This window comes from Tamandua tetradactyla, chromosome 13 (assembly GCF_023851605.1).
Source record: "Tamandua tetradactyla isolate mTamTet1 chromosome 13, mTamTet1.pri, whole genome shotgun sequence".
Classification (NCBI taxonomy): domain Eukaryota; kingdom Metazoa; phylum Chordata; class Mammalia; order Pilosa; family Myrmecophagidae; genus Tamandua; species Tamandua tetradactyla.
Genome location: NC_135339.1, coordinates 48,874,391 through 48,897,231, shown reverse-complemented (window position 1 = coordinate 48,897,231; position 22,841 = coordinate 48,874,391). Strand labels below are relative to the sequence as shown.

At 37.8% G+C, this 22,841-nt stretch overlaps 1 protein-coding gene across 7 annotated transcripts in view; it reads right to left on the bottom strand.

The window, feature by feature from the left end:
* LIPK (lipase family member K) overlaps window positions 1-22,841 on the bottom strand; it is a 52,404-nt gene that overhangs the window by 13,918 nt on the left and 15,645 nt on the right. For 4 of the 7 annotated variants that reach the window (XM_077125352.1, XM_077125346.1, XM_077125347.1 and 1 more), the window contains 8 exons: window positions 21,147-21,258; window positions 19,008-19,125; window positions 17,307-17,505; window positions 13,209-13,318; window positions 11,900-12,036; window positions 8,280-8,426; window positions 3,195-3,266; window positions 349-420 (listed from right to left, as the gene is read on the bottom strand). In XM_077125352.1, the coding sequence (XP_076981467.1) occupies window positions 349-420; window positions 3,195-3,266; window positions 8,280-8,426; window positions 11,900-12,036; window positions 13,209-13,318; window positions 17,307-17,505; window positions 19,008-19,125; window positions 21,147-21,258 (967 nt within the window). The remainder of the gene's footprint in view (window positions 1-348; window positions 421-3,194; window positions 3,267-8,279; window positions 8,427-11,899; window positions 12,037-13,208; window positions 13,319-17,306; window positions 17,506-19,007; window positions 19,126-21,146; window positions 21,259-22,841) is intronic. The other 3 variants (XM_077125350.1, XM_077125351.1, XM_077125349.1) reach the window with 2 other exon arrangements.

The window sequence follows — 22,841 nt, the reverse complement described above, 5'->3', positions numbered from 1 at the left end:
TGTGTTTTTTTTTTTTTTGAGAAGCAATAGGCATACTGGAAGAAGAATGGACTTTAGATCCAGGAATCCCTGTTTTTTAACTACCTAAATAATATTTGCAATTTATCTAAACACCTTGAACCTCTGGGAAAATGGACATAATGGCATTTACCTTGAAAAGTCATTGTGAGAATTAGAAATGATGATCTGGCACATGGTAAGAATCCACTAAGCATAATTAGAATCCAATAAGAGCCTAATGTATATAAAAATATCCCATAGTGAATGAGATCTAGTAGGTACTCAACAAGTGTGTGCTCTATTTATTAATTAATTGCTTTATGCTATTGATCATTATTATTACTGTACCTGGTAGAAATGCATCATGTTCTGATCTGCGTTTCCCCAATCAAAAGCTTGGAACTGACCAGATTTAGCAGCCTAAAATAAAATGAAAATACTAAACATAATTTAAGTGGTATAAGAAAATAGTGTTATTTAAAGACAATAAACAAGAAATACACAAAGAGGTTTGCTATTACATCCCACTACTTAGGCACATTATTTTCAATTCAGTACAGGTCAATAAGCCAAATAATTAAAATGATGACATTTAAATTAATTCACAGAGGTGACTTGATGTCTTATAGACACAACCTTTTACTCCACTCTATACCTTCCCAGTGAAAATCGTTAGGCAGGGTGCCTTTAAATGTTGTAATACTACACGTAAAAATTTGAAAAAGAATGTTCAATTGAATGCTTCTTGAATATATTGACTCCCGGAATTTTGATAATTTCTTTTAAAAAAGGCACTAGCTATACATTTCATGCATTAAAAAATTACTGTTATTACTATTCAACATCTTTATACCTTTTTTATCCTAGTCATGTGGTCAGGCTATTATGATTATACTCCCTATTCTTAAACATTTTTTATTTTTGTATGCTGTATGGTAGGGTCACATTTCATTATTTTTCCATGTGAGCATCCCGTTATTGCAGCACCATTTGTTGAATTTTTGTTTGTTTGTTTTGCTTATTTGTTTGTTTTTGGTGCACGGACCAGGATTCGAACCTGGGTCTCCTGCATGGCAGGGGAGAATTCTACCACTCAACTACCCTTGCACCCCCATTCTTAAACATTTTCATTATACTTGTAGAGAAACGCCCACCCACAGAACTCCCTCCATGCTTTTTGGGTGGGCTGCAGCCTGCCCCTTGCCTGATGGGCCAACCTGCCTTCATATAAAAAGTAACAGAGCCACGGGCTGAGCCATTGAGTCACCAGGCAGGGGCCATTTCAGCATTTTTATTTTCAGACTTCAGATTTTAGAATAGAAACATTTATACACATTGACTTTCATTTTTCTGTTCTTTTTCATGTGCATTAGAGGCAGGAGGTGAAAACTTTCCACAGTTTACCTCAAGTATTTTGTTAAAACATTCCCAGACTATACTGTAAGGGGGTTTTCTACTAAGCTTGAGTCTCAGGGTTTTATTTTCACATTCATTGATCTTCTCTCAATTTTTAATTAAAAGTTATTTCCATCTTGGTTTATGCTTGCAGGAGATCAGTGGGCTGCTGCTTGAATTCCCCAGGTTTTCAGCCCTGGGTGGCAGAAGAGCGCACTGTACAATTTAAGAGTATGGCTTCTAGCATCAAACAGACCTGGGCTTGAATTCAAGCTTAGCCAATTATAGAATCTGTGACTCAGGGCAAGATACTTAACTTCTGTAAACTTGTTTCCTCATTTGTGAAAGGAAAATGATCATATTTATCTCATCAGGTCATGAAGATTAAATAAGGTGATGAATAGGGTCAAGCACATAACACCTAGTAATGCTCAACAATTAGCTCTTTTTACTAATGTTAATACCATCATCATCATCCTTGCCTCAGCCGGCTGCAAAACTTGTGACCACATACTTCATGCCCCTTCTTTATTCTCTCCTGAAGGGACTGTCAAAGCAGAAGCATTCTTAAGAGAAGTCAGCTAAGGAATTTATAAGGGGTTGGCTAAAACCTTTGAAGAATTAGGATAGCAGGGTCTTCACTGAAAGATTGTTGCAAGAATCCAATGAGAGTGAATGAAATTGTGCATGTGAACAGCAGGAAGAACACATAATAAGTGCTCAATAAACATGAACTGAAGTTGAGTTTACTGGGAGACCGTGCCCATCAGAGGGTTTATCTGTCTCCTCACCAGTAGGAGGCCCCATGTCTCTGAACATCTTTCTTCCTGTAGGAACTTGAAAGCTGATCTCCTGAATGTAGAGCTCTTCAAAGCAATACAACAAACTTCAACTTGAGTTTCAATCCATACCTGTACTAAAGAGAACTGTTTCTCTAAATCTTTAGTGTGGTTCTCAATTTTAAAGCAGGCCAAAATGCAAATTCCTAGAGATCCCAGTGGCCAACCTCTTTCTCTCTTTCCTCCCTACACGCATTGATTCCCCTCTCCTCCCAAAAGAATGCCTTCTACTTTCCAAAAGGGTTTGAGACTAAAGCCATTAGCCAAGAAATCAGGCAAAGGTTACATAATGAAAGGGATGATATATATATATATATATATATATATATATATATATATATATATATATATATATATATATATATATATATAAATATACACACACACACACAATAAGACATATTATATATATTCCTAGAGAACTATAGCAATTTGACTTACCTCTGAGCTTGCTGAATACTGAGTTAAAATAGCACAATAACTGAACTTAAACTGAAGATAGAACATGAGACATTAACCTATTTTGATCCCTCCCCAGTATCTGACTTGTTCTGAATAAAGCATTATTTTTTATACTTTGAAATGCTCCAAATGCCAACTCGAGGATGAACAGATCTTTTTGGAGTAGGTTGTAACATTTTATAAAGTTTTAGTAGAGCCAAAGAGGAAATAGAAGACTTTCTTGAAAAGGCAGTATGGAATAATTGAAGGATGGGAACTCAAATCAGAGTATCTGAGAACTGAGCTCAAAATCCACAAGGAGAAGGGGAATAATGGGGCTCAAAACCAGATTCCGTGGAAAGAGAGGCCTTGTCACTATGAGGAGTTGGTGTTGATTCCGGAACCTCACACTGACAGTGGCAGGTGCCTGCCAGACCCTGTGATGAGCTCTCTCGGAAGTGCTCCCGAGGGATATTGCAGAGACACATGTATGTGGTATCAGGAATAGGACGCATGTACCTGAGCCCAGTGCAGCATGTTCTGAACAGATGTTCCTGCAGGGGCCTGTGCCAAATAAACATCCAAGCGACTCTGCAGAGTAAAGAGATTATTTCTCATTTAGAGGGTAAATATACCAGAAGTAAACATTTGAAAGAAATTTGAATATTTTGTTTAAAGAAAAAAACTCTTACTATTTTCTCTGAAGACATATTAATCAAAGAAGCTGTTTTTAAGAACTTCCTTCTCCCCAGTTCTGTCCTGAGAAGCACCTCAGCAAATCCTACAGGGGTATTTGCCTATCAGAGATCTCAGATACTGCCTCTATCCTTTCCAGACTCACTTCTGACAGGTCCAAGAGTAGAGGGATAAAAGTCAAGGGATAAAAGCCCCAGTGACCTCTCTGGAAAGGAAACATCCTCCTTCATCCTGTGTTAAGTTCCAAAGAGCCTTTAGAGAAAGCCCTTCATAATAACAGTTGTAAATATTTCCCTGTTCCTTTTGATAAACAAGGTGGTCAATATTCTAAGGTCTCTTAGAAAATTGGTGGGATATAATCCATCCTCCGTTAACATTTAGATTTCTTCTAGATCAGACGAAAATTTATTTCTCTCATATTTAAATTGCATTACAACAGAGCTATTTTTCACTAACATGAGTTTTATAAACATGGAGCTTTAAAAATGCACCTACCTACAAGTCACCCAAACCGACCAAATCAGAATTTCTACGATTGAGTTCTTGGCCTGTGAATTTTTATTACTCAGTTACTCCTATTCCAAGCCTATTCGTATTTCAATAATTATCTCATTGCTGTGGTTATCATTGCAAAGGTATTATTGAAAAAAGAATAATTTTTACAAATGGCCTATTCTAAAGTATTTTCTATGCCTACCATTTCTACTCTCCAGGCTTAGTTGAAAGAATTCTAAACCACAACTCCGCCATCTTTCTACACTCAGTTTTTCACTCATATCTGCCTTGGGTGGTTAGAATCTGGGGGTGGGGATAGGTGAGACAAGAAAAGATGAGGTCTGATCTGTTGAACTTGGTTTTAAAAATTTTCAGTGAGGGCACTCAGATTTGAGAGTTTCCATGCCTGTCTTTTAATTATTTCCAATTATTAGCTCTATTTCACTTAAATCTATGACCCAAATAATTGAAAAAGGTCTTTTGTCTTTTTCTCTGAGGCAGCTCTCTGGTAGCTCAGGGAAATTCCAGTGCCAGTTTCTTTCTAATGTCCAGGGTTGTTTACAGTTATTATAAAATTTGAACTCTGCTGCCAGATGGCTATTCTTTCTTTCTTTTTTTTTTTTACTACAGAAGTACCACTTTATATATTTTTATAAAAGTGCCTGCTTATTTTTAAGCAATTTGAATAAAGCTCTTTGAGAATTGTATGTTACTTGGCTATCCAGAGGTATGAGATATATGTTGAACAGGCAGATAGACATAAATAGAAAGTTAGTTACATAGAAACACAGAAACACTTTGAGAGGGCCAAATAAAGGATTGAATATACCTCATTTCATCCCATTTCTGCCCTTTTGCAGAACAGTTTTAACAGCAATAAAGTGTTCTTTCCATAGAGTCATTCCCTAGGCCATTTCTACCTTGATTCTAAATCATATTGAGGCCAGATTGTGTTACAGAAATAAACTTTTTTTCATAAGCTCATAACTAATTTTCCCCCCCATTTTTCAATACAGCCCAAAGGTTTCCATTTTAAAGAATTTCTCTAATCAGTTACCAATTAGGAACACTTGACTAACATGAATGCAGTAAGATACCAACTGGCAAATCTAAAGACACTTAACATTTACTATATATTTAAGTAACACAATACTTAACAATTAAGAGGGCATTGTTATATGTAACACACCGAGGAACAGTTAAACAAGCAGTAAACACTTACTATATCTAGGTAACATGCACTGCCACGACAGAAAAGCCAAGGGCCCTAGGATCACTGACAGCCAGGCTCAGAATGCTGCAGTGTTTGGGAAGAAAGCATCACTTTGATGATGTCTCAGTTTTGGAACTCTCCTAACCTCGAAACCAAAAGCCAATACATTTTCATTGTTTAAGCTACACATTGTAGGATATTTGTTCCTGGGTGACTAGGACAGTTTTTAGTACTAGAAAAAGGAGTGCCACTATTACAAATATCCAAAAAATGTAGAAATGGCTTTGGAATTGGGTAATGGGTAGAAGCTGGAAGAATTGTGAAGCATTTGATAGAAAAGCCTAGATTGCTTTGAAGAGACCATTGGTAGAAATATGATCATTAAAGTACTTCCAATGAGATCTTAAAAGGAAGCTATGAATGTGTTATTGGAAACTGGAAGAAAGGTGATCCTTATTATAAATTTGCAGAGAACTTGGTGAAATTGTGTTCTGATGTTGGATAGAGGGCAGAATTTGTAAGTTATGAACTTGGATATTTAGCTGAGGAGATTTCCAAGCTAGGTGTGGAAGGTCCAGTCTGGCTTCTCTTTACGGCGTATAGTAAAAGTGAGATGAATGAGATAAGCTTGAATTAAACCCATAAGTATAAAGAAACCTGAGATTGATGATTTTGAAAATTCTTAGCCTATCCAGATAGTGTACTCTGAGACTAGGGCCATAAGTGGCTCTATCAGGGGCTTCCCTGAGTTTCTCAAAAGTGAGTTCCCAGAGAACAGGGTTCCATATAAGGGTTTAACTGAAAAATCCTTTGTCAGAGAGGATATGCCTGAATATGGACCCAGTCAGTCATTTCAGTGGAAATCAGGATTGGAAATGCAAATACCTATTAAGGATTTATGGAAAGTCCTTTGCTCTGTTGGTTTGAAGACCCTTGAACTGCAGAGTCAACAAGGTTTATGTGAAATTGTCTGAGTAGAACTACTGCCAGGAACAAATTGAAGGAACTGAGAAGGAACAATTGAAGGAAGAATAACTTTGGGAAGAACTATGGAAACCAAGGTCTATACCCAAAAGATCTTCTCAAGCCAAGAGAGTGGGCCAGTTCATGTGTGTGTAGAAAAGGTGGGTCCACCCTGCATTTGGAGGGCACAGGCCATCTGTCCCAGTGCTTGGAGGATGTGGGGCTTGTGCCCCAATATTCAGGGAGAGTGTTGCCACGTCAATGATCAGAGATGCATTCATGGAGAGCCTGGTCACCATCTAATGCTCAGAGAGGGTGAAGCCTCCACCCCACTATTCAGAGAGGGCATGGCCAGTATGCAAGTGCTTGGAAGGTGCAGGGCTGCCACTCCAGCAGACCTGAGGGATAAAGTATTGATCCACAGATGACTCTCAGATCTTGAAATCTAATGGAGTTTGTGGTACCAGGTTTTAGACTTTTTGGGGACCTGTGACCTCTGTTTTCTTTCCAATTCTACCTTCGGGAATGTGAATGTCTATCTTATGCTTGCCCTACCACTGTATATTGGAAGCAGATAATTTGTTTTTTAGGTTTCACATGTCCATCAGACAGACAGGAATTGTGTCCCAGGGTGGACCGTACCCATTACTGATGTTGATGAGACTTTGACCTTAGAGTTGTTACTGGAATGACTTAAGGATTTGGGGTTGTTATGATGGAATGGATGTATTTCACATATGGGAAGAACATTTATTTTGCAGGTCCAGAGGGTGGACTTGGGTAGGTTGAATTACATACACCAGAAATGTTCTTAATCTTGATCCTTTCCTGTTGGTGTGAACCCATTGTAAATAGAACCTTTGAAAATGTTGTTTCAATTAAGGTATGGACAACTGAAACAGGATTGGTCTACATCCAGATTACTGGAGTCCTTTGTAAACAGAAGAAATTCAGTAATAATGGAAGAAGACCCTGGGGGGAAGCAAGAAGTTGGAAGTCAACAGAGCCCATAAGAGAAGGAGAGAGTGTCACCGTGTGCACTGCCACGTGACAGAAAAGACAAGGACCCAAGGGCCACTGGAAGCCAGCCATGAATACCACAGTCTTTGGGAAGAAAGCATCGCTTTGCTGATGCCTCAGTTTTGGACTTCTCCTAGCCTCAAAGTCATGAGCCAACAAATTCCCATTGTTTAAGCCACCCTATTGTGTGATGTTTGTTTTAGCAGCTGGGAAACTAAGACATCTATCAAACTATCATACTTTTGAAACGACCTATTCTGTATTTACTTAAAGATCATCTTACTTGGCTCCATCTATAATATATGTTTCCATATACAAGATATGCTTTCACTAATTTATATGCGAGAATAGTTTCTTTAGTAAATAGAGAAAGTGAGAAAGGAATATGAGATGTTGGTGGCTAAGGCATGCTTTGTATAGAAAGTCCCTTATAAATCTTGCATGAAAACAAGGGAAGTGTTAATCAGTGTTTTCTAGCTGAAAGAGAGAGAATAGGGTCTAGGTGGTAAGTCTTTGAGGTGGAAATCACCTTCAGTTCTGTCATATCTCTGGTTTCGAACTTATTTCCTGTCTATCTGGGGAGTAAAGAGTAGCTTCTTCTCTTTCGCCCTCCCACTTTCTGGGCAACTCAGCTAGTGGTAACCCAGAAAGGAAAAGATCTCAACTAATTTGGATATGATCTAACAAGGACCCCAAAATCTATCCTTCTTAGGATGTGTTATAATAGTAGCTCTACAGCTATCAATGAAACGCCATTTCTTTAGCCCTTTGGATTAAGGAAGTAAGTGGATCACAAAATTATTATTTCTAAATCACCCACAAAAGTGGAAAACTGGTTTTTAAAAAAAGATATCTGGGCTTACTACCTGAAATTATACTTCATTAGGTCTGGGATAGGTCTTCAGACACCAGATAAGTTTTCAAATCATAGCCCTAATTATAAGTTTTCAAATCATAGCCCTAATTCAAATGAATGGCATTTCAAAGGTGGCATTTTGGGCAAAAGCAATAGTTGGTGAGAATCCTCCTTTAAACGTGATAGACCCTTAGCCCTGGTTGGAAGGGCTGCTTCCTAGTAAGTATATTCATATACTTACTAGATTTCAGGAAACAAAAAGTGAGACCTTGACATGTGGTTTCATGTAGTACGGAACAAACTCTCATCCCCTCTGTGCAACAAAGTGGTTACTTTCCCAGACCTGACTGCTTGCACATACCATGTTTAAGTTTTTTGGATCAAATCCACTCAAAGTAAATAGGAAGTTGCTGCAAATTTGATGAAATAGCTTCCTGTTACACACCTTGGTGGCAATAAATTGGTCAAAAAATGAATGAGGGTAGAACATCTTATTCCCAAATAAAACCTGCAAGATAAATTAAAAAAATAATCAAATCTCATGAATCTGGTAATCAAGTGTAAAATAAGTGGTAATGCAGACAAGGACTGGACAGAGGCTCCTGTCTACTCAGTATTGGTCCTTGTTGAAACCATCAAACCTGTTAAATTTTGCCTTTGTCATCCTCACACCTCACCTTGGTGGTTCTCCCAACTCACCTCTTGATGCCTTTTCCCCAAGAACATTTAACTGGGGTGTTTTCTTGGAATGTCCCCTCAGAAACCAGTCCCCATGGGAAATTGGTAAGGTTTTGGAGTCAGGTATACATGCATTTGATTCTAATTCCATCTCTCATATCTTAAGAAGGTAACTAAATTTCTATTACCTTGAATGTTCTCAATATAAAATCGAAAAATTAGTATCTACTAGGTAAAACTATTGTGAAGATAATAGGTCACATTTTAGAAAGCACCAAATATAGTTCCTAGCCTCTAGTAAACAGCTCCACAACAGTAGCTATTATAACTAACGAGGCAATGGGCTGTGCCCTCCAGAATCTTTTATTGAACTCTAGGGGCAAAAGCTTAACCCAAAATAGTGAATCTCAGAGGCAATGTTGCAAGTGAGTCAAATTCATCTTTTGAACTGTAAGAACCATTCATATCATAATATAAATTAATATTTAATCTGTATACAAATAAATCCATTCTTACCTTTGTTTCATAATAACAAGTTTGATAAACTTAGCATCATTTAAACTATATTGGATGGTAAAAGACTTTTTTAGCTCTTTAGAATTTTTGGCAACACCTACTTGAAATAAAAACTGGCCATTCTCCTCAAATCCTTTAGTAACTGGCAATTGCAACCAAAGAACAATAATAATTAGCATTTACTGTTATTGTACTAATGTGCCATAAGCTCTTACACTATATTTGGTAAATTCAATCCAGTAGTTCCCTAGTGGGAATAATTTGTTGAATTCAGAGTTTGAAAAATGGTTATTGTGTATTGTCAAAGGTAATCCATATTTAATGGAATATTAATAGAATATATAATACAGCAGGACTTCATATTCTCATATCATGCCAAAGAGAGCAGGAGAAATAAAGAGAGAAGACTAGAATATGTTAAGCTTGTTCAAATCACAAGTTGTCTCAGTACAGGAGCTCACCAGTGGAAGAGGAAGTCATGTTCCAAGCACCCTGAGAACATGTGGCTAAAGAGAGCAAAGGACGAGAAGGAAAGCTCTGTCCTCTGAAGTTTACACCATGCCTAAAAGGCTTTTTGTCATTTAATTGCCAAATCCTATGTATTTTATCTTCTTTTCATGCAACTCTGGTTCAAATCACCAACACCTATTAACCAAAGTATAACCATAACCATTCTCCAGAACTTTTGCCCCTCTTGATATCTTTTATACTTATCTACTCACATTTGTTACCAGGAGAATCTTTCTTAAAAAGAGCATTATGCATCTCACTTTTCTGTGTAAATATTGTCTATGGTCACCTATCACCTACAGAATCAATTCAAATTCATCAGCTTGGCATTCAAAACTTATTAAAACTTACCCATATTTTCAATATCAATATAAAATATAGGCTCATATTTTCCTTCACGAATTTTCCATCCCAGTTAAGTCAGTTACATGTGGTCGCTTGTGGCCTGAGCTCTGTTGCTTCAGTGTTGCTCATTGAAGCATCACTCCCCCTTGGTTTGGAAGACCTTTCTGCACCACCCTGTATATTGAATTCTTGTCCTTGAGCCAAAATTTAAATGCCATCTCACTCAAGAAGTCTCTTGTGATTCCACCAGCTAAAAGCATTTTTACTTTTCTCTAGCCTAACACTTTCTTTGCTCTATCGTTACGATGATTACATTTCTACTAGGAATCAGTGGGACACGTAGTAGCTCGTCTATTGCAGTAACAGCTCTTTGAGGACAATCTTTCTAAAAAGCGACTCTGACAGTGCACCTTCCTGGCTTAACATTCTTCAATGGCTTCCCATTAGGACAGGAAAAAGTCTGAGCTCCTTAAAATGACATAACTTCCCTCCATTAACTGGTCCCCTCCACCCTTAGTTGAGTCTTCCATTACTCTCCCATGTACCCTAATTTTCAGTCCTACAATCTGCTGAAGAGTCACCTTACAGACATAAACTGCTTCCTGATGCTATGCTTTTGATAAGGCAATACTGTTTTGCTGAATTGACTTGCACAGTACTATACCCCAGGAAAACAGAACACATGGAAGGTTGAGGCAGGGTTGTGTTAATTGAGGAGAGTAGAAAGATCCTGCCATCCCAGAATATCTCTGATCTGGGTGGGCATGCTGAAATAAATTAGCAAGGAATCCAAAGTTGTTTGCTGAATAATCTAGGATGATACTAGAATGGTAACCAAGGATGGACAAGGGTGTCAAGGTTGGGCTACACACACATAAATAAGAACACAACTGTAATGCAAGTGATCTTGACTCTAAAAATAGCTCCCAATATAACTTATTGTGAAGCCTCTGTGATACAGGAGGTCCAAGTACCATGAGGCAAATATATTTTTTGGCTTGTCCTGCTACCTATCTTTCTGGGCTTGATAGGTTGGACTTGAATCACCATGAGCTAATTTGTTTATCTCTCAACTCTTCTCAACTCCCAGAATCCCTGGGTTCTGTAAGGATTGTTTTGCTTTCATTTGCTCTCTCTGAGATCTCTGGATGATACAATAGCTGTTACTCTGCTATGGGAGAGGCCCATGTTACAATGCAACAGGAAAATCCATCAACTCACAATTTATTTACATAAATTCACTTAGACAGGGTAAGTGATCAAATTCCTTAGCTATCAGTTGACAGAGAGAATGTGGGGCCTGTGGTGTTGTCTAGGGTTTGGGGGATTGGCAGAAGGAGGGCCTGTGAAATGGCAGGCAATTGAGTAAGTTTGGGCTTCAAATGGTTGGAGAGGGTGTGCTGTATGAAGTTTATGACAGCAATAATAATAGCTGACATTTATTAAAGGCTAATAATGTACGTGACCTGCTTCTAAGGGATTTACATGTAACAACTCCCTTAATCCTCAGGGCAGCCCTATGAGGTAGGGACTATCATTATTCCCATTTTACAGATGATGAAGATGATTCAGAGAGCTTAAGATCTTGCCCAAATTTGCCCAGCAATCTGGCTCCATGCTGTGATCTCAACTACTATGCTATACTGCCCCTGAAAAATTAGGGCACACTGGAGAGAAATTTAACCTCATAGATTCACCTGGTGATTGAGGGGTGACATGGGAGAGAAGCTTCTAGACATAGGTGTGGACAATAGGATGGAATGATATTGGCATGAACTTCCTGAGCTTTCCTAGTAATACTTCATATAATAGTAAACCCACAGGGATGTTCTGAAGTCTGTAAAATGTCATTTATCACAGGTTCTCTCCTTGAAATGAATGGAAATAGAGCTACTTTTAGTTATTGGTTTTAAATGTGGGGAAGTCACGTACCTTGACTACTTTCCTAGAAAGAACTGTTAAACTTTTCAGAGGACTTCGGGTGTATTTTACTGTGATGACTGGAGCCAAAGCAAAAAAGATTTTAATCCTTTTAGCTAGTTCTGGATTTGTAGAGAATGCTATGAAAGCTGAAAAGGAACAAGACACTAGTTTAAAACAAATCTTCATCTATTTGAAATGATAGTAGAAGTAGCCAGACTAAAAAACAACACAACACAAAACAAACAAAAAACAATTCTGGGTAAGTATTGTTTGTAGGGAAAGATTTCGTGAATTTCTCAAGGAAAGAATTGGATAATTCAGAATAAAGTGAGTTTCCTATGCCTGGAGAGCACACTTCTACTTATTTGGGGTATTATGGAGAAGGTTCAAGTATCTGTTGTTAGGCATGTCTAGATAAACTCCAAGTGTCAATCTTTGGCATCAGACAACCTGGGCACTGATCTCAGCTTCCCTCTCACTAGCTGTTGAAAACTTAGGTCAGTTACTTCCCCTCTATGAGTCTCAGTTTCCTCAATCTGTAAATGTAGGTAATGGAATCCGTATAGCAATCTTTTTAGGGGTCCACATCCATACACAAAGCACTCAGTGTATTACCTGGCATTATCATCAATGATCTCAAAATTCAGCCATTTGTAAGATATTGATGATAATAATAGTCCCAGATGTCTGTGGTTTCCAATGAGAAATGCCTAGTGCAGTACAGGCATGTAAAGACCTACTTTATGCTAGAAACCTGAATAAGATTACGACAGAGAAAAGAGGCTGGAGGGAATTCTGTTGGTATTGCTGAAGTCTCTAGCCCAATAGAGAGCAGCTTGGGGAGTGAGGTGAGTGCTTCGTGGCACAGCTAATGTGGCCCTGCCTGTATTTTGCCCACTCCAGCTCATGTCTGGCAATAAAAGTCACCCTGATTGTAGCATCTAATGATCATGTTTAGTAATTCTCTGCTTTCTTTTTGGAGTTCCTCACTACACTGTGAGCTCTTTATAGGAAGGACAACATGCCATATTATCTCTGTTACCCTGCCATCTAGCCCAGTTTCTGACAAATATTTCTTGAGTGCACAAATGAATAAATGCCTAATACTCTCTCCTTCAGGCTTATCTATCAACCTCCAAATTCAGTGTTGGGGAAAAGTCCCTGTTGCCATTCTTTTTTTCACTCTTCAGAAACCAGCCCGTAAAATGGCTTCCCACTCAGGTTTCCAGAATAGATACTGCACAGAGAGAAGAAATCCTGACCCCTGTCATGAGTACAGGGAAAGAGCCATTCTCAGTCACATCTGTCCCCAGCGCACCGATGGTGGTTCCTTGAGAGTGGCCCACGTAGAAGAGTCGCTCCTGCCCAGTTTTTTCTACTATGAAATTGATGGTGGCTGGAAGGTCATATTTAGCCATCTCATCCATACTGCCAAGGAGAAGGAACAACAAAATTGGAAACACATCACATTGTTAGACCTGTAATATTTAAGCACATTTACCACAGACACAGATGTTTTGCTTTTATTACATATAAGACTGAGAGCCTAATTATCCAACATTATGAGACAGTGCGCCTGTTAAGACCATCATCTTGATTGCAAGAGACAAATTTTGTTTTCTATTTTCCTTTATTAGAAAAGAATAACCTGCTTTCTTCTTTTTTTATTGTGGTACATACATAAAATATGTCATCTTAATCATTTTAAGTGTCATTGATTTTATTAATAATGTTGTGCTGCTATGACCACCATCCATTACCAAAACTTTCTCATCACATCCAGGAGAATCCCATATTGCCTACTCATAATATCCCTACCCCATAATCCCACTGCAGCCCTAAGCAACCACTAATCTTCTTTCTGTCTCAATGGATTTCCCTATTCTGAATTTCTTATGAATAGAATCAAATAGCATATGGTCTTCTGTGATAGTGTCTCTCACTTAGCACAATGTCTTTGAGGCTGATGCGTGTTGTCAAAATTCATTGCTTTTTATGGCCAAATAATATTCCATTGTTTGTACATGTCATATTTTGTTTAACCATTCATCTGTTAATGGACACTTCGTTTGTTTCCACCTTTTGGATATTGTGGACAATGCCATATGTACATTGATGTTCAAGTGCTGTTTGAGTCCTGTTTTCAATTCTTTGGGGTATATACTTAGAGGTGGAATTACCAAATCATATGATAATTCTATTTTCAACTTTTTGAGGAACTGCCAAACATTTTCATGGTGGCTGTACCATTTTACATTCGTACCAGCCATACATGAGGGTTTTTATTTCTTCACATTCTAGTCAACTCGTGTTATTTTCTGCTTTAAAAAAAATAATAGTAGCCATGCTAATGAGTATGAAGTAGTATTTTATTGGGGTTTTGATTTGCATTTCACTCATGTCTAATATGTTGAGCATCTTTTCATGCACTTAATTGGTCATTTGTATATTTTCTTTGGAGAAGTGTCTACTCAAGTCCTTTGCCCATTATCTAATTGTGTTTGTCTTTTTGTTGTTGAGTTGTAAGAGTCCTTTATAGCTTCCGGATATTAAAACTTTATCAGATATATGATTTGCAACCATTTTTTCCTATTCTGTAGGTTGTCTTTTCACTTTCTTGATAATGTTCTTTGATGCACAAAAGTTTTCATTTTGATGAAGTCCAATTTATCTTTTTTTCTTTTGTTGCTCATGCTTTTGGTGTCATATCTAAGAATCCATTGCCAAGCCCAAGAAAAGCCAACATTTTTAAGAAATATTTTTTATGAATCAGAAAAATCTGATTTTCAAAGGCCTACTGCAAGGCTAGTAATATTTCCCATATGTCTATATCAGATTTACTAAACTCCCCTGGAAAGAACAATTACCTGGAGTGCTTATTTATAAAACAGAAGGAAGTAAACAGATTTTCAGGCCTCAGCCCTGATCCACTAAATCAGAACTTCCAGGGAAGAGGCCTGGTGGTAATCTGAATATCTAACTGTCATCTCAGGTTCTTCTCATTCTTCATACAGTTTGGGAAACACCGGCCTAGGGAATGCTCATGTCCCTTGCAATGGTGTGGTGGCATATCTACACTGGGGTGTGGATTTGGAGAGGCCAAATGCCTTTCAGGAACAAGGCAGAAATGAGGCCCAGGAACCACAGCTTTGTTGACCTTCAAGGCCTGGTTCTTATCTCCTATGTAAGTGTATGGATTTGTTCCTGTGACTACACTGGCCTGGTTTCTGAGGCAGACAGTATCCAATGGCTGCTGCCGCCAACTCTGTGCTCCCTATCCTATCTGTGATCAGGCTCTGTCCTTTACTACCCCAGGACCTGATTCCAGGGATGGTTTCAGCACAGCCAGCCTATTAGAGTATCATCTATACCCAAGGACTAGCTCACTCTTGGCTTACCATGAATATTTTGGGCTCAGGATTTTTTATCAGAACCTTGCTCCTATTTCCATTTCTCTATCAGCTTCATTTTACTTCTTAGTAAGGTAGGGGTCTCACAACTTCCTCCAGGATCCACGTTGATTATCAGTCCTGGAATTAACCTATTCTTTCTAAAATTGACTTTTGACCCCACATGCACACGTGCACTCACACACTTTGCGCACTCACACACACACACACATGCACACCAGGAAGCAGGGGTTTTAAAAACAAAGAGCATAAGTATAGAATTACCATAGGACCCAGTAATTCCGCTTCTAGGTATATAGCCAAAAGAACTGAAGGTGGAGACTCAGACATTTGCACACTGATGCTCATATTGGTTCATTTTATTCACAATTGCCAAAAGATGCAAGCAACCTAAGCATCCACCAATCAATGAATGGATAAACAGAATGTGGTAGATACATACCAAGGAATATTAGTCAGCCATTAAGAATGAATGAAGTTCTGATACATGCAACAACATGGGTGAACCTTGAAGCATTGTGTTCAGTGATATAAGCCAGACACAAAAGGACAAAAATTGTAGGATCTCACTATTATAAAATAATTAGTTTAAGAAATTCATAGAGTTAGAGACTAGGTTATCAGGGGCTAGGGTGGGTATAAGGAATGGGGAATTAATGCTTAAATTGTACAGTTCTATTTGCGGTGAAGGGAAACTCTTGGTAATGGATGGGTGGGGATGGTAACACAGCATTATGACTATAATTAGCAGCACCAAATTATATATTTGATTGTGGTTAAAAGGGAAATCTCAAGTTCATTCATATTGTCACACGCATCAGGACTTCATTCCTTCTTACAGCTGAATGATATTCTATTATATGTATATACCATATTTTGTTTATCCATTATGTTGAGTGAAATAAGCCAGACACAAAGGGATAAATATTGTGTGGTTTCATTAATATGAGCTAATTATAATGAGCAAATTCTTGGAGTTAAAATCTAGAGTATAGTTGACGAGGAGATAGAATGAGGGAGAGAATGGGGAGTAGACACTTAATTTGTACATAATTTTTAATAAGGTTGATTGTAAATGTTTGGGAAGGGATAGAGGTGATGGTAACGCATATTACTGTGAGTGGAGTTAACAGCACTGAGCTATGGTTGAAAGGGAAAGTTTACGGTCATGTGTGTCACTAGAAAGAAAGCTAGAGAATAAAAGAGCAAAATTTTTTATCTGTTGTGGATGATGACTGTGGCCAGTTGTAGAAATATAAGAATGTTCTTCCAGGAACTAGAACAAACTTTGTCACTATTCCAAGGTATTAATAATAGGGTGGTATATGGGGGAAAATAAACCTAATGCAAACTATGGACTCTAACAGTAATACTGTAATGTGATTTCATCAAGTGTAAGAAAGGTACTATACTAATGCTAAGTGTCAATAATAGAGGGGTAGAAGGGATATGGGATTTTTCCTTCTGGGGCAATGAGAATGCTCTAAAGTTAATTGTGGTGATGAATGCACAACTCTGTGATTATACAGAGAACCACTAATTGTACACTTTAGATATATTGTATGGTGTGCGATAAAACTTTTTTTCAAGAGGAAAATCTTAGGTTGTGTATATGTGACTAGAATAAAAAATTTTAAAATAATAACAGGCTAGAACACAACCATGGAACCCCAGTGTAAACCATGGACAATAGTTATAATTATAATTGTACCCTTTCATCAATTGTAACAAATGTATCACACTACTGTGTTATATGGGAGCTTTGTATTTTCTGCATGATTTTTCTGCGAATCTACATTTTTTATAATGAAGAAAAGAACAACAACAAAAAAACCAATAATGCAATAATATGGGTCTTTCTTCAGAGGCTGTGAAGGAAGCCTGGGTGGAGGATCCATTTCCTGGATCCCATTAGATGCATTTGAACAAGAAGGGAAAATGAGAGGTTGTCCAGACTTCTAACTGAACAAAGTACACCCCTTATTCATTAGTAGGTATCTCCTTACCTGAAGGCCCAGTATTCTGGTGACTGGGGTGATAATTGCAAGTGTTTTCTGGACCAAGTGTTTCCCCGACTATTCCCCAGCCACACATCATAACCAGTATCTGCCAGAAGGAAAGCCAAGCTGTTGTTGGGCAGATTGCAAATCCAGTTACTGGCAGAGGCAATTAAGCCATGCTGCAAATACACAACAGGCTTTTGACCTGTAAAACACAGGCAACAAGAATTTCATGTCTGAACTTCTTCAGTGTTTATGAGAAAGTCTCTTACTGACTTCCAGTAGTATAGAAGAAAAGATAAAAGATGAAATTTGGTGACAGACAAAAGATTCCAATATTTTCTGAACTACTTACTGGACAAGTTATTTATCTTCTCTATGTCTTGTTTTTCCTCATTTGTAAAATTGGGATTATATAGAATGCATTGTTTTGTTATGTAGTACTGGGGTTAGAGAGACTTGGTTCAAAATCCATTGTCACTTATTAGTATCTTTGCCCTCAGTTAACTCATCTGTATAATGGAGAATAACAGATTCTATCTCATAGTGTCATTATAACGATAAGGATTAAGTCACTTAAAAGACCATCTAGCACAATAAGTATTAGCTCTATTATTATTATTCAGGTAATAATATTTCTCAAGAAGTGCTTGATTACAAAACTTTTAAGTTTTGCTTAAGTTCAAATCTTGTTCAACTTCTTTCTTTCTATATGTGCGGCACGGGAAAATTACACTCTGAAGTCTCAGTTTTCACATCTATAAATTGGTAGTGATAATAATACCTACCTCAGAGGGTTATTAGGAAGGGTAGATGTGGTAATGCAGGTGAAGCACTTAACTCAATGAAACAAACAACAGGGAGGGGGTATGAAAAGATTCCCTGAAAAAGTAATGTGCATAAACTAAAATCTGGAAATGAGTTAAGTGGTGTAGCAAAATGTGGACATCAGTGGGGAACCTTCTGGGCAAAAGCCATTGGATTAAAGGGAAGGGACAGGGAGCAATTAAGAACTCAAGGAAAACCAGTGTGTTCTATTCAGAGAAGCCAGGGGAATGTGGTGGTACACGTGGCTGGAAATATGAGAGCAGGTCCTTCAGGGCCTCATAGGGTATTTATCTCAAGATCAATGGGATGTTTAAGCCTGGAATTAAAAGATCAGATTAACTTTAAAAAAAAATCACACTGGCTCAGATAGAGAACTGATTACAAGTAGTGTAACACCAGTTAGGAGGAGATACAGCAGTTGATGCAAGAGATGACATCCAAGCCGAGACTTGAATGATGTTAAAATGGAGAGAAGTTTTCAAATTAAAAAGAAATTTAGATGATAAAATTGATAGATCTTTGGGATGGCTGGATATGAGGTGAGGGAGGAGATGGTATCAAGAATGACTCTTAGGTTTCTGGCTTTCAAAACTGGAAAGGGCACTCTACTGTAAGAACAAGTTTTCCCTGTTTGTAAGGAGGGTAAAGTGGTGGAGAAAAGGAGAGAAAGGGAGAGAACTTAACAGTATATATGAAAATTCTTTAAAACCTCCAAAGGGTTATGCAAATGCAATGGGGTAGTTGAGAAAGACACAATGATTCCCACTTTAATGGAAGGAACTAAGACCTATTTCAGAACCAAGGCTGCCCTGCTGCTTCCAGGGCATCTAAGCATCACTGCTTCAGGCATTATCACTTTCAAAATGAAATAAAACCTACCCGTTGTCTTTGAGCATCCTCTTCCATGAGGAATCCTGTAAATTCCAAGGACATAACCATCTTTGGTCACAACATCATAGTTTTCATAGGGGTAACCCCAATAGGAAATAATTTGGCTCTGAAAGGAGGAAAGGAAAATAAATACCTTCATGATGTGCTCTCTAAACTATTGCATATGCATTGCAATGTAGAACTTTAAGTCACAACATATTGTTAGTCTGTCTATCTATTGGAACAGTATGTATGGGGGAAAATAGAATAATTTAGCCGGGTTTAAAGAAGGGGCTACATAAGTAAAGCAAAAGGTGGGGAGACCATACATCCCAGTTTGGCTCACGACAGTCCCTGATTTTGCCTGCTGACCTGGTATTATCAATGTGCCCTGGTTCACTCTCAAAATGTCTTGACAAAAAAGATTATATGATCATCTAATGAGGGGAACCCCAAGGTATAGTGTAATGCTGTATGGGTGACAACAAGTGAGCTGTTACTAACTTTGGACCTGAAGGCAGGTGGGAGAAAGTGGTTACCAGAACCCGGAAGGAGAAAGTCAAGTAGACAAAGCCACATTGAGATGAGCTGTGACTTGCAGTGGGGGGATGCAGCCATCCTAAGATTACCTCAGAAGAAGGACACCATGGCAATAAATAGCTCAACCTCATTCTTTTCCTTCCTGATGTCCTGTTCAAGATTTCCATTGGCTAGACTGACTGAGAAATCAAAGGCCAAGGGAACTTATTGACCTAGTTCTTATATGCACCCTGGGCAGAGAGAAGAATGTAAAACAATGGGGAGTGTCTCTGGCGGGGTGGGGTGGTGGGGGTGTGGGGTGTGTGTGAGGGGTGTGGGTGGGTGAGTGGCAATATAGAAGATGCCCCATCCACAAATATACAAAGAAGAGGGAACTGGTGGTTATTGGCCACCTTCTACGTGAATGATGATTTCTATCAACTGGCTCATTAATCCTACAATAGGTCTTTGAGTTAGAATTGTACCCATTTTACAGTTGGAAAAAACTCAAGTTCAGGAAGATTAATAATCTCTCCAAGGTTATACACTAGAAACATATAAAGAAAAGATTAAAGCCACTAACCTTGGCTTCAAAGTCTATGCCCTTGCCACAAAAGTGTGCATTTGTCTACATCAGATATACAAAATATGTGTATATATTATGGGGCTGTCTAGGGCAGTGCTTAAGAGCCCAGAATCTGGAGACAGACTGCATGGCATTGAATTCCAGCTCTTTCTCTACTAGCTATGTAACTTTGGCAAGGTACTTAATTTCTCCATGTCTTATTTCCCTCAGCTGTAAAGTAAAGTTGATACTAGTGTCTTCTCACAGATTTGTTTTAAGAATTATACATAAAGTATCAAAACAGCACTTGCCCTGAAGTCTGTGCCTTATAAGTATTTGTTATTCTTACTTTCATTATAGAAAGAGCCAAGAAACAATCAGACCAGGGAGGAAAAGAATGTGTGTGAATATGGGATGAATCAGGAAGTTTGGATTTGGGGACATGTTTTCATGGACTGTGAGTTCAGCAGAGGGGTTAGAGAATAGGGGTATATGCAGAATACTTTGGAGAAAGCAACAAGAAGATGCTAATAAAAAACCTTGACATTTCCATTCTTCCTAAAGTTCTAATACAAGCTTGGGTATGGGAATAGCATCCATAGTAGACAATCTCATTGGAATGAAGCCTGTGGTAGACATTGTCATTTGCCTTTTTTATTGGGGGGGGGGGAGGGTGGTTGTCCTGCACTTTCCACTTCACTTTTGGTATGAATTTCTGCATAAGTTAAGATATTTTGGTTACAAGCAACAGAAACCAACCATAGCTTGCTAAACCAAAGTACTAAAATGACATTTGCAAAATTAAAGAAACTGCTCTAGAAAAAAGGCTCAGTAAAGACTCAAGGATGCTTGGATGAGATCATCATATGAACTCATGGACCATCTCTTTAGGAGACCTGCACCATCAGATGGCAGTTCAAAGCACCAGTGAAGGGAATGTTACTGTCCTAACTTGGGTCAGACTTGGTTCCTGGAGGAATTGTTGGCAAATAGGAAGGCACACCAGATTATATCTAAATTAATAATTCTCCATCTTAATGCTTTTTCCTTAATGAATGACTTACAATATTCATATTAGCTTCAGGATTTGTGTTGCTGTCTTTCTCATTATAACCATATATAGGTCCAAGAAGAAGCATCCAGCATGCTGCTGCTAAAAGCTGCCACATTTGGGGTCTGCTTGGGAAAGGAAATATTAAATATTTGTCATCAAAGAGAAATTCCACAAAATCAAATTTGGTGTAATCTATTTATAACTCTACCCTGGCAGAGAACAGAAGCATATGTTTCCAGATTGTGCTTTAACAAATTTTATTTAATGCTTCAAGAATTACTCCATGAAAAATCTGAAGTATTTGTTCATTAGTTTTGGGAGACATGATATGGCCATGGATATAAATGACATCATATTAATACACCATTATTTAATAGTGTAAAATTATGCTCAAAATTAGTTTTAAGCTTCCTCATTTTTGTTTAGCAGTATTCTGTAAATATTTAATGTGGTGAAACAAGAAATAGGAGATATTGGTCAAGTGGGCACAGTTTATTATTATTTTCAATTAGCAAGATTATCTAATCTTACTTTAGATAAGATTAGATAAGATTATCTTATCTAGAAAAGATTATTTAAATAAGATTATCTAATCTTACTAATTGAAGAGCATCTAGATAATGGTTAATCTAGAATTTTTTTTTGAATAAGTAAGAAATTGCTATAACATCAATGAACTTAAGATAAATATAGAAAATTAATAGCTGTCTGGTATATTAGGAATAGCCTGACAGATATGTAGTAAAAACAGTACATTTTAAAAGATGGTGTGAAATAACTTGATCGAAAAGTCAAAATGTGTGAGAATAATTTTTGTTGGCTATGCATGACAAAAATAGAGAACAAGATTGACAAACACAAACATGAACCCCTTGTTCCTATATCCAAAGACTTGCTAAGAACGATTTGCAGGACTTCCCCTTGCCATATATCAGCACAGTTAAAATCAAATACATAATAAAGCAACAAGCCTTAGCAAGCATTGTGTGTTTATATAAATAAATATATGATAAAGTGACAAAGGATGGAGTCATCATAAGATAATTGCTAAAAGCATTATCTCTCAAACTCAGGTTGGCATCTTTGCTCTACCACTAATTAGCCAGACACACATTATTTCATTTTACTCCCAAAATAATCACAAGGAGTAGAAAATATCCACATTTTATTTAAAATGAAAGTAGGTCTGGAAGAGGCCATTTTCCCCCAAGGTTAAACAGGTAGTAATGGAGCCAGAATCTGAACTCTGGTTGCTTATCTCTAAAGGAAATGCTTGGAAGCATTATGCCCTTAACCACTCAGTCTATTCGGAACACAGCTAGGGCACTTTGGTGGCTATGTCCCTGATTAATGTTTCTGTCTGTATAGCCCACAGACTTTATGCATCATATTCACCATAAAACAACAATGAAGGACCCCACCCCAGCCCAAATGAATGAGAATCTCTGGGAGTAGGGCCCAGGAATCTGCATTTTACATCATCATAGCAAGTGATTCATATGCCCAACAGAGTTTAAAGAACAGTTTGAAAAACTGGATTCCTTTAGAACAGAAATTGTTCCATTCTTATTTCTGTCCCTCTGGGACCTAGCATGGAAATCCCTTTACATGTTCTTAAATAAATGGATGAAGGAGTGAATGAGTAAATCAATTTCTCTTAATAACTATGCTGAATTGACTCATTATTTTGTATCATAGCTTTCTT